Here is a 12,304-nt window from a genome sequence, read left to right as displayed (position 1 = left end):
CTTTCTAGACAATGTCCTTTGCTCACGGATGTTTTTGGTTATTTCAGTTTGATAAACCTTTTTTAATTATTAGTTACCTTTTAAATGCTTAAAGGATATTGTTCCAGTCAAGATATGGAAAAGATGTCCACTGTTTAACAGTAAGCAGTACAAAATTTTGATAAGTAATATTGAAGAATGGTGTTGTAAAAGCAGATTAGTGGAAAATGAATCTAGAATTTTTTTTATTTAAAAAGTAGTAACAGCTGCTTAGGCTTTGTCCTAGTTCTGTTATAATATTAGTACATTTCAGGTGTTTGTTTTGATTTTTAGTCTGTACTGGCCAGTGTTTCCAGAGGTGAATGCTGCTTAGAGTTCTTTGATAGACATCACATTGAAGTTTTATAACTATGTTTTCATTGGTGTTTTATGGATTGAGTTGCTGTTACTTTAACTCCAGATTATCTCTAACAGAAATCATTGAATGCAGCAGCCAGATAAGACTTGTTATTTATAAAAGAAATGAATAGTCTGTGAATTGAAATGATAAAGTTAGGTGGATTGGTGTTATTAGTAAATATAGCACCATCTGTTGACTATACTGTGCGGAACTCATTCAACTTGTACTATGTCTGCTAGGTAAGGATGTACACATGTTTTCCTTCTGTGTGTATGTTCATTTTATTGATGGTATATTGTGTAAATGCATTCTGTGGTACTAAGCCATCTCAATTGAAAGATCTCTGTGGGTTCCCTCTCACTGCAGTAAGTTAGTGAATCTCAGCTAGAGCGAAATGGGGTCCTTCATTGTCCTTTAGACCTGATTTTGAGGTCAGAAATTGTCCTGGGAATTTGTGGACAAGGACGAGATTAAACATGCTTGTTTGCTCTTTGTAACTGAATAACCACCCAGAGGAAGAGTTCAAGTTATTGCGGTGTGGTCAAGATGACATTGAACTTCAGAGTGCTTCGTGAAAACAGCTAGGATTTTGTCAAAAAGCTATTCTGCATCTGAATATTTAACAGGACAGTTCTCACTAACTGGCAGTAATTGAGTGCAATAGTATTCAGTGGTTTCCCAAACCAAAAGGGCACGTTTGTACCACAGACTTTGTAACCAAGTCCTGCGTCCACCATATAAAATTCGTTGGAGGTACAAGGCTCATAATGGCTTGGATTTCACACAACGTTTGAGTTTATACAGTGTTTAATTAGGTTAAAAGGTGGGCAGGGTGCCTTTTACCTCATGAACATTTTTAAAACATAGTTAGTATTCTTTGAGGTTTTAGAATCACTGGATTCAGAGTAGATCACGCAGCCTCTCAAGCCTGTTTAATTGAATAAATCATAATCTGATCTGTATCTTGATTCTGTTTATCTGTCTTGATTTCATGTCCTGAGGTCTGCTAGATATTTTCTCATTAACCTGCTTTGAGATGTTATTACTAATCTCTGGAGAAGGTGAAACTTGAAATCAGGCTTCCTGTTCAGGGCAGCTATGAAACACATCTGAAGCAGTTGGTACTTGTATCTGGGCCTCCTGGCTCAGAGGTAAGGACTGTACCAGTGTGCAGCAAGAATAGGCAGCCTCTCATCCAAGTGCTAACCAAGCCTGAGTTTGCTTAACTTCGGAGATCAGACAAGATCGAGCATTTTCAGATGATTATAACTGGTAGACATCTTAGCTCGCTTATCTAGCAGAATGTTTATCATTCTCGTCTGTTTAAATTTTCAGCTGTCTTGTTTTCAGTCGCTGACGGTGACACTTACTGTTGCCTGCTGAAGTTAAGTTTTACTTACTTTGAGTTCAGTGGTGCACATGCATATAACCATCCAGTTCAAGTTGAGCAGCTGCACTATAAATGTACTAATAATAATTTCCTTGGTGCATCAATTAGTGAATTGTCCTTGGTGCATTTATATTCATGGAAAAAAAAATGATTTCATGAAGCACAAGATCCGTGCCAGCACTGGTTCCTGGAATCTCTCGATTTGTGTATTTCATAGCAACCAAAAAGAAGGATCAATAATAGTGAAAGCCACTTCTTCGGATGTTGCTTTTTTATACACCACACAATCTTGTTATATATTGGAGCATTTTTGATGAAAGCAATAGAAATTAGTATATGGGGAGCCTATTGTGCTGAGAAATGTTTTGGCTACGCATTTAGGCAGGACAGTACATAAATGAAAAGAGACCCAAAATGTTAACAAGCAAATTTAACATATTTTGGCCTTTGGATGTTATCTTTAATTCATGTTTAATTGTAAATAAAGAATATTTTAACATTATGTGAAAGAGGCATCCCTTGTTGTTTTCTAGTGTGTGTCTATGCTCCTCACACTTCATTTTCATTTTAGAGCTAGTTGATTTTAAAATTGTTTTCCTTGAAAAGAAACCAAAGTAAGCAACTGAACAAAATTTTAAATTGGCTTTTAGTTATAACGAGTAAACTGGATTTTGTTTTGGAAAAGTGAAACTGGAAAAATGTGATGTTGAACAATCTGTAATTCTGTTTTGAGTTTGTCCTGAAGATAGATATTTTGAAAGTTAAACTTAGAAAGATTGGTACAGATATTAAAGTGACTGGATAGCTATGAAGATTTTTTAATGATAGCCTTTTCCTCCCTCATTAGGTGCAACAAGAGAAATTGGTTCAGCATTAACCAGAATGTGTATGAGGCACAGAAGTATAGAGTCTAAACTTCGTCAATTCTCAGTGTAAGTTATTTTGCTCTTGTAAATGTTTAACAAAGAAGGCATTGTATTCCATAGTTATTGATGGATTATTTGTTTTCATTGGTTCAACATCTGTTTAGACTTATTATAGTTTTGAAGATGATCTGGCTAAATTAGACAGACGTTTATTTGGGCCTATTTTTCAGCTTTTTCAGCTGACCTACTTCATTTTCCACATTTATTTATTTTCAGTTTGCCAAATGACATCAGATTATAGTTTTCAATTTCTGTTCAGGCACTGAATTGAGTTACTTCACCCTTCATTAATTAGTGGCTTTGTTTGGAGAACTGTTATATAAGCAGGACATTAAAACATTCAAAAGAAATCTTTGCTGATCAATATTGAGTGACCTTTTTATGCTGCAAGTTAAAATTAATTTGAAAATTAATTTTGAAAACATAAATTAGCATATGTCAGCATTCACGTTAAATAATTTCCATTTAAATCCACTTGCATTGTGCAGGTATCTTTCTACATTCAAAATAAATTGTCTGTACTGATCTTAACATTATTTGGTTAACTTAGAGCTCTGATCGATTGCCTGATAAATCCACTTCAGGATCAAATGGAAGAATGGAAGAAAGTGGCCAACCAGCTGGACAAGGATCATGCAAAAGGTACACTGAAGCAAGGACTTCTACTTGCAAAAGCCTGAAAATGCCTCCAATCAAACAAATGCGAAATGCTGTATTTCTTTAAATTCTAATCTTGCTTTCATCATAATAAGCTAAAAAATGAGTAATTCACTTTGTGAGCCAGCCCTTATTTCAGGTTAATCAAAAGTTTGATTGATCACATCAATTATCTTAATGTGAGATAACAAAATGTGGAGCTGGATGAACACAGCAGGCCAAGCAGCATCTTAGGAGCACGAAAGCTGATGTTTCGGGCCAAAACCCTTCATCAGGGAAGGGGGATGGGGTGGGAGTTCTGAAATAAATAGGGAGAGGAGGGAAGGTGGATCATAAGACCATAAGACCTAGAAGTGGAAGTAAGACTATTTGGCCCATCGAGTCCACTCTGCCATTTAAATCATGGCTGATGGGCACTTCACCTCCACTTCCCTGCACTCTCCCCGTCGCCCATAATTCCTTGCGAGATCAAGAATGTATCAATCTCTGCCATGAAGAGATTTAACGTCCCGGCCTCGACTGCGCTCCGTGGCAATGAATTCCACAGGCCGACCACTCTGTGGCTGAAGAAATGTCTCCTCGTTTCCGTTCTAAATTGACCCCCTCTAATTCTAAGGTTGTGCCCACGGGCCCTAGTCTCCCCACCTAACGGAAACAACTTCCTATCATCCACCCTTACTAAGCCGTGCATTATCTTGTAAGTTTCTATTAGATTTCCCCTCAACCTTCTGCACTCTAATGAATACAGTCCCAGGATCCTCAGCCGTTCATCATATGTTAGGCCTCCCATTCCAGGGATCATCCGTGTGAATCTCCGCTAGACACGCTCCAGTGCCACTTTGTCCTTCCTGAGGTGTGGGGCCCAGAATTGGACACGGTATTCTAAATGGGGCCTAACTAGAGCTTTATAAAATCTCAGAAGCACATCGCTGCTTTTATATTCCAACTGTTTTGAGATAAGTGACAACACTACATGCGCTTTCTTAATCATGGACTCAACCTGCAAGTTAACCTTTAGAGAATCCTGGACTAGCACTCCCAGATCCCTTTGTACTTCGGCAATTACTTAATCTAGTCTCATTTGCCAGCATTTGACCTGAATCCCTCTAAACATGTCCTTATTTACCCATCCAGATTCCCCTATCTTGGGAAAATGACTTTGGCTATTCACCCTGTCAATTCCCTCATGATTTTATAAGCCTCTGTACGGTCGCCCCTTAGCCTCCAACGCTCTGGGGAATATAACCCCAGCCTATTCAGCCTCTCCCTCCAGCTCAAACCGTCCAAACCTGGCAACATCCTTGTAAATCTTTTCTGCACACTTTCAAGTATAACAACATCCTTCCTATTAGCGCAGAGGCCAGAATTGAATGCATTATTCAAAAAATGGCCTAACTATGTCATGTACAGCCACCACATGACCTTCCAACTCCTTTATTCAGCCAATGTGATGCAACTGTTTGAAAAAGGAAGTAGACAAAAAGAGGTAACTTTAGGCCAGTTAGCTTAACTTCGGTGTTGGGGAAAAAATGCTTGAATCTATCATTAAGGAAGAAATAGCAAGACATCTGGATATAAATTGTCCCATTGGGAAAACCAAGCATGGGTTCATGAAGGGTAGGTCATGTTTAACTAACTTGATGGAATTCTTTGAGGACATTACTTGCAAGGTGGACAATGGGGAACCTGTGGATGTGGTGTATCTGGATTTCCAGAACGCATTTGACAAGGTGCCACACCAAAGGCTGTTACTTAGGATGAAGTTACACAGTATTACAGGTAATGTATTGACATGGATAGAGGATTAGTTGACTTGTAGAAAGCAAAGAGTTAAGGGTAAGTGAGTGTTTTTTTGGTTGGCGGTTAGTGGCTAGTGGTGTGCCTCAAGGATCAGTATTGGGACCCAAACTGTTTATAATTTACACAGTAGATTTATAGTTGGGGACTAAGTGTGATGTGTCAACATTTGCAGATGACACTAAGAGGAGTGGTAGAGCAAAGTGTGCAGAAGACACTGAAAGTCTGCAGAGGGATATAGATAGTCTGAGTGAGCGGGCAAAGGTCTGGCAGATGGAGTACAACATTGATAAGTGTGAGGTCATCCACTTTGGAAGGAATAATAGCAAAATGGACTATGTTTTAAATGGTTAAAAAAAACTGCAGCATGCTGCTGTGCAGAGTGACTTGGGTGCCCTTGTGCATGAGTTGCTAAAAGTCGGATTGCAGGTGCAGCACCTAATCAAAAAGGCAAATGGAATTTTGTCTATCATTGCTAGAGGGATGGAATTTAAAAACGGGGAGGCTATCCTGCTGCTATGTAGGGTCCTGATGAGGACACACGTGGAGTACTGTGTGCAGTCTTGGTCTCCTTACTTGAGAAGGGATATACTAGCACTGGAGGGGGTGCAGAGGAGGTTCATTCGGTTGATTCCAGAGTTGAGAAGGTTGGATTATGAGGGGAGACTGAGTAGGCTGGGATCATACTCATCGGAATTCAGTAGAATGAGGGGAGATCTGAAAGAAACATAGAAGATTATGAAGGGAATAGATAAGGTGGAGGCAGGGAGGTTGTTTCTGATAGCAGGTGAAACTAGGACTAGGGGACATAGCCTCAAAATAAAGGGAAGCAGATGTAGTACTGAGGTCAGCAGGAACTTCTTCACCCAAAGGGTTGTGAACCTGTGGAATTTCCTGCCCAGTGAGGTGGTTGAAGCTACCCCACTGAATGTTTTTAAGGCAAGGCTAGATAAACTTTTGAACAGTAAAATAATTAAGGGTTAAAGTGAGTGGGCGGGTAGGTGGAGCTGAGTCTCAAAAAGATCAGCCATGATCTAATTGAACAGTAGGACAGGCTCGAGGAGCCAGATGGCCTACTCCTGCTCCTAGTTCTTATGTTCTTATGTCTTTATGTACTCAGTGCATTGACCAATAAAGGCAAGCATAACAAACACTCTCTTCTTTACCCTCTCTACCTGCACCCCATGGTCTCGTTGGTCGGCAACAGTCCCCAGGACTCTACCATTAAGTGTTTAAGTCCTGCTCAATTGAGGCCCATTATACTCTGAGATAACTTGCGTCACTGTCCACTACACCACCAATTTTGGTGTCATCTGCAAACTTACTAATCTGACCTCCTGCATTCACGTCCAAATAATTTATATAAATGACAAAAACCAGCATACTTAGCACTAATCCTTGAGGCACACCTCTGTTCACAGGCCTTCAGTCTGAAAAACAACCCTTCACCATCACCCTGTTTCCTGCCTTCAAGCTAACTTTGTATCCAAATGGTTAGCTCTCCCCAGATTCCACGTGATCTAATCTTGGTAACTAGTATCCCCCGCAGAACCTTGTTGAAGGACTTGCTGAAATCCGTATAGACAACATCGTCCATTCTGCCTTCATGAATTTTCTTCATTAGTTTATGCAAAAAATTCAATCAAATTAGTGAGAGACAGCTTAGCACACACAAAGCCATGTTTACTATCCCTAATGAGTCCTTGCCTTTCCCAATACGTGTAAATCCTGTTCTTCAGAAACCCCTGCAATAACTTGCCCACCACTCACATAAGGCTCATCAGTCTATAGTTCCTTGGCCTTTCCTTACGACCTTTCTTAAATAATTGCACCGTATTAGTGACCTTCCAGTCTGTATATGCCGTCATTGAAAGTGAAGTGGGTTGTGAGGCATAGATCTAGTAGTTTCATGGTGGTGTCCTTATTGATGATGTTGATGTCCTGGAGTGCCTGTCTACTTGATTCGCCCAGTAATGTGGCAATTGTCTCTTTGGCTAGGTCAATGTTTATGGATATAAATAGTTGATCAAAGGATATCGTCAAGTCTTCCTCTTCAGTCCTGGTATCATTGATGATGTTGAGGAATTCTTGGGAGGAATGGATGGAGTAGGTTGTGTTGTCAACTAAGTATTTCAAGTTCTGTTATAGTTCTTCGGTGTGCCTGGTAGTGAGACAATGGGTCTGAGAGGGACCCTCAGTTTGTGTACCTCTGAGCCTGTAGAAGTGGGCTGTGTTGGATCCCAGCAATCACTTCCCTAGCTTCCCACAAAGAGGAGAGAACGACAGAAATCTGTAGTAGGAGATGCAACTGATAATAATATAGATCTTGACAGGTGTTTTCTTTCCTTTTAAGAATATAAGAAAGCTCGACAAGAAATCAAAAAGAAATCGTCTGATACATTGAAGCTTCAGAAGAAGGCAAAGAAAGGTATGTTATCCGAATGCACGTTTGTGTTTCTGCTTTTAACATCCCTATAGTACAAAAAGTACCTATGGGTGTACCTCATTAACGGCAACAGGTGTGAAACTACCTATTCTGCACATCAATGCAATTTATTGGTACCAAGTATTGAATATTGTAGTCTAATTCATGTTATTCCAGTCAGAGATAGGCAAGCAGAATATATTAATGCTCTGCAGCTGTTTACTATTGCCAAAATAAAACAGTTGAATTAAATGAAGTAAGTCAAGAAAGTCGAAATTCTGTCTCTTGTAAAAGAAATTGGTGGTTCTTTGAATTCTGCTAAGAAAATCACTATAAGTATCTGAAGCATGATGTTATCTATGTTACCATTTACATAGCTCACAGCATTACCCCTCTAATGGATCAGATTAAAACAGTGAAATTTTATCTACTTTGTAATCACAAAATAATTACCAATGAGAAAGACCATACATTGCTCCAAAGTATTCTTCTGCACAAATTCCTAGTCCTCTATTGCAGTATCTAGTGGCAATTTGAATAATTCCTACTTCCAAGTGCTAGATCAGTATATTTTTTCTCACGCTAATCTGCTCTCACTTATTTAACGCTCAGTATTTTAAGACATTTACAACAATGGATTCTTGCAAATGAGTACTTGCATAAGTCTGCTATCGCAATTAATTGTTATTGGAAACCGGTCCATAATGAAGAAAACGTATTTCAGTACTGGCACATAGGATCAAATCCTTCAATAATCAGTTGCAAAATACAGACTGCATTTTTTTCTTTATTTGTAACCTCCCATATTCCTTAAGAGTTTGCCCAGATCTGAGTTTGTTCTCCAAAAGCATATCTTACCCATGTTAGTCTAGTATCAGAAATTTGGACCTTTTTAAATACTGTATTGCTTTTGTATCATACTCTGCTATTATGCAAGTATATCCGCCATTGAATTACAAGCACTTTCTCATGTACACAACATCCTTTGTAACTATCAATAATACAAAGGTAATTCTAATCATCAAATACTATTTTAGAAATGTGAAAAGTGCTTATTGTTTTTGACCATATCCAATTTAAGTTTAGTTTCGACCTACTGTGACACCACGAAACAGTTCATTGCACTAAAATGATCGCAGAAATTAATTAATTACAGCTGTTCTTATTGCTTCAAAAAAAAACTGAGAGCAAATAATGCCTATTATAAAAATCAGTTTTATGAAGACTGTTATTAATTGTATTTTGGGTTTTTGCATATTTATGATCAGAATGCAACTTCTGGCACAAGTTAAGAAATTAGGCCGTTTTGGCATATGATCTGCCACAGATCTGCCCTAGTCCTCTAAAATCATTGTGAGTGGAATTTTTGTCCTGCATAGAAAATCCAACTCCCTTGAATCCTTTGTTGTGATTGTTCCAGGAATTTTAATAAACATTTTCTGTTACTTTGATAATAATATTCCTGCATTCTTTGTTGCACACAAATTTTCATTTCTCTGAAATCCAACTTTAGAGCTGTGGTAACTTTTTTCAATACTAAAACCTATTTATTGAAGAATGAATGTTTGAAATCATGCAAAATATTAATGTTTCACTTCGGATCACAGCTGTCGCACAACTCATCTTGTTATTGTTTCCAAATTATTGACTTTCTTTTTCATGGATAAGGAAGTTAAGTGGACAACATAAATTTTCTCAATTGAGTGTTTTTATAAAATGTATTTGCTTGTGTTTTGAAAATATGAGAGGATTAGGATTTGTGACATAAAGTTGTCCAATATATTTTGGCCATACATTGTTTTATTTAAAAATTACAAACAGTAATTCCAGCATATTGTATCCCTACAAAGAAGTGTAAGTGGTGGGTGTAGATGTTCAAACATATAGGATATAATCCTCAAAGGCCTCGGATGCTGTTCAGTTCTGATTGATTGACCTTCCCCTAGTCTGTGTTAATATTGCCATATAACCATCTCAAGTGCATTAGATGAAAACTGATGAAAAATAAGTTGATCTATTATCAGTTTTCTGTGTTCTTCAGTCTGACCTATAAAGCTGTCTTGTGAACATGAAGGGCTTATGATTTTGCCCTTGTTTCACTTATTTTGAATCTAACAATTGTAATTGCCTGTCTTCATAAATAACAAAATCTGTGACTGTGCTGATGGTTGATGTGTTCTGGGTGGGGGAGAGCGCAGGTGTGGATGGGGTTCAAACAAGGATATCATGTTCAACACACTGGAAATTAATGTTTTAATTGCATAAAGTCAAATTGTCGTGTAATGAACTTTGAAAGAAAATCCTTCTGCGGGTTGTTTCTAATGTTTTGTTCATGGCTGCGACTATTTACATGTAATATAAAATGTTAGTAGAACAAAAATGTATGTTAATTATTATCCTTTCCAAACTGGATGAAGTTTTCATTTGCGGAGAATCTCTTGGTTTTCTGTGGACCACTCACAATTGAGTTTATAATTGAGGTGACAATGTGGCTGTCACCTGTCTGACTTACATTTCTGGTTCTTCTTTCTCCAATTGTAAGGCTAATCTTGCCATTTAAAACAAAATTCATAATACTGATTTCCAAGCCATGACAACTATAGAATTGGTAAAGTTTGCATTTTTAAAGTTTGAATTCGAAGTACTTGGTTGTTTTATATCTTTTTTTGTTATTCAAATCAACAATTTGGCAGATTTCATGCTTTTTAAACAAATGTATTGATATTTTCTCTACCTACCCTCTTCGTAGCCTTTACATTAATGTTCTCTAACAGAAGGAAGGCATTAATTTTCAAATATCAATGCAGGTTGAATATTTGAGCGGTACGGTGGCTCAGTTAGCATTGCTGCCTCACAGAGCCACGGACCTGGGTTTGATTCCATCCTTGGGTGACTGTGCAAACTCCACACAGACATTCTCCCCATGACTGTGTGGGTTTCCTGTAGGTGCTCCGGTGTCCCCCCACAGCCCATAGTTGTGCAAGCTAGGTGGATTGGCTGTGCTAAATTTCCTGTAGTGTTCAGGGATGTGTAGATTGGGTGGGTTATAGGGAGATGGGTCTGGGTCTAGTTTTGGGCCTGGGTGAGATGCTCTGAGGGTCGGTGTGGACCGTTGGGCCGAAGTACCTCTTTCCACATTGTAAGGATTCTATGATTCTATGATCTTCGATATATAGAACATAAAATAGGCCTTTTGGCTTATTGTATCTGTGCCAACCATGATGCCATTCTAAACTAAATCCAACTGCCTGCAAGTGGTCCATATCCCTATATTCCCTGCTTGTTCATGTCTGTCTAAGTGACTCTTACACATTTTCTGTTCTCTCTGCTTCTACCACCTCCTGGGCAGTGCATTCCAGGCATCAATCTGAGTTAAAAAGCGTTCCTCTCACATCTCCTTTAAACTTTTTCCCTCTCACCTTAAACCTAGTATTTGACATTCCCACCCTGGAAAAAATTCTCCCACTATCCACCTTATCAATGCCTCTCATAATTTTATATACTTCTCTCAGGTCGCGTAGTAAATTTTTGCATCATCTCAATTCCAAACTCTTGAGACCATACTTGCATAGATGCTGCACTGTAACTGTGAAATGGCTTCCTCAACCCGTTACTTAAATTTTTGAAATACTTATCTTCCCTGGGTAATTTGAGGTAGACTAGACACTTTTTAGGCCTGAGATTGGCCACCATTCGACCTTTTGCAAGTTTGTGCAGTATGATTGAGAACCATAGTTCAAGGGTGTGCCTTATTTCTAGGTTAACCTTGCAAGATAAACAGATTCTTGATTGTGCTAGTTTTGTGTGAGGCTTTGTAAATCTCTTTAGGCTGCTGAAGGTAGACTTGCAGTAAGCAGTTTTGGAGAATCCGATAGTTAGTTTCTCAAATAGTATGTCAGGCAATTCAGAAGCACTGTCATTTTCTGAATCTGTACTCATTGAACTTACACACTTTGCAACTGTCAAGGACAGTTTTTTTTTAATTACAGCAGTATTTAGCCAAACAAATGAAGGACTCATGTAATCTGCTCCACATCTTGTGCTTGCTGTCACTTTTGTTGATTTCCACAGAAACATTTTGGACGAATGAACCTGTGTGCATATTTTTTATAGGTAGAGGATTCATTCACAATTTTTGATCCTGCAGTTGCTTGGAAGGATTTCCTAAAAAACCATTGTGTATTCTATCCTGCATTCAGATTCGCTTTTGAGATGGATCAGTCCAACATACTCCTTTTCTTCAATGTGCTTGATGAGAAATACACTAATGAGTTCTCTCTTACTGTTGACTGCAAGACTAGTTTCACTGGAATTCCTGTGTTGAACTCTAGTGAATATGCTTCAAAAGGTTCTCCTGCAGCCACTTCAATAAATTCAGAGTCGTGATGGATGCTTTTTTGAAGATGTGATATTGGACCCGAAACATTAACTCTGATTTTTCTCCACACGCTGCCAAACCTGAATTTTCCAGCGATTTCTGTTTTTGTTTCCGATTTGCAGCATCCACTGTTCTTATGGATGCTTCTCTGTTGGCTTATGAGCAAGGAAGATTAATGTTCAGACATTTCAGGTGGCATATAAAGTGCATGAAGCTTCTGGCAGTGGTGTTGATATTGAAATTTCTTATTTAGAATGAGGCAATTTGCCTTTTATAGTATTTGATCAGCGGTTGAAGAGCAGGAGTTTCTTCTTCATTACATTCTTCCAGTGATGGATTGCATTACTTCTGC

At 38.4% G+C, this 12,304-nt stretch overlaps 1 protein-coding gene across 6 annotated transcripts in view; it reads left to right on the top strand.

Annotated features, from left to right (window-relative positions):
- The window catches only part of LOC125451635 (protein MTSS 1-like), a 176,337-nt gene that overhangs the window by 121,844 nt on the left and 42,189 nt on the right, over positions 1-12,304 (top strand). For all 6 annotated transcript variants that reach the window (XM_048529001.2, XM_048528998.2, XM_048529000.2 and 3 more), the window contains exons 4-6: positions 2,617-2,701; positions 3,246-3,337; positions 7,503-7,577. In XM_048529001.2, the coding sequence (XP_048384958.1) occupies positions 2,617-2,701; positions 3,246-3,337; positions 7,503-7,577 (252 nt within the window). The remainder of the gene's footprint in view (positions 1-2,616; positions 2,702-3,245; positions 3,338-7,502; positions 7,578-12,304) is intronic.

This window comes from Stegostoma tigrinum, chromosome 5 (genome assembly GCF_030684315.1).
Source record: "Stegostoma tigrinum isolate sSteTig4 chromosome 5, sSteTig4.hap1, whole genome shotgun sequence".
NCBI classification, from domain to species: Eukaryota; Metazoa; Chordata; class Chondrichthyes; order Orectolobiformes; family Stegostomatidae; genus Stegostoma; species Stegostoma tigrinum.
Note: the sequence above shows the minus strand (reverse complement) of the source record. Positions and strands in the feature narration are given on the sequence as shown.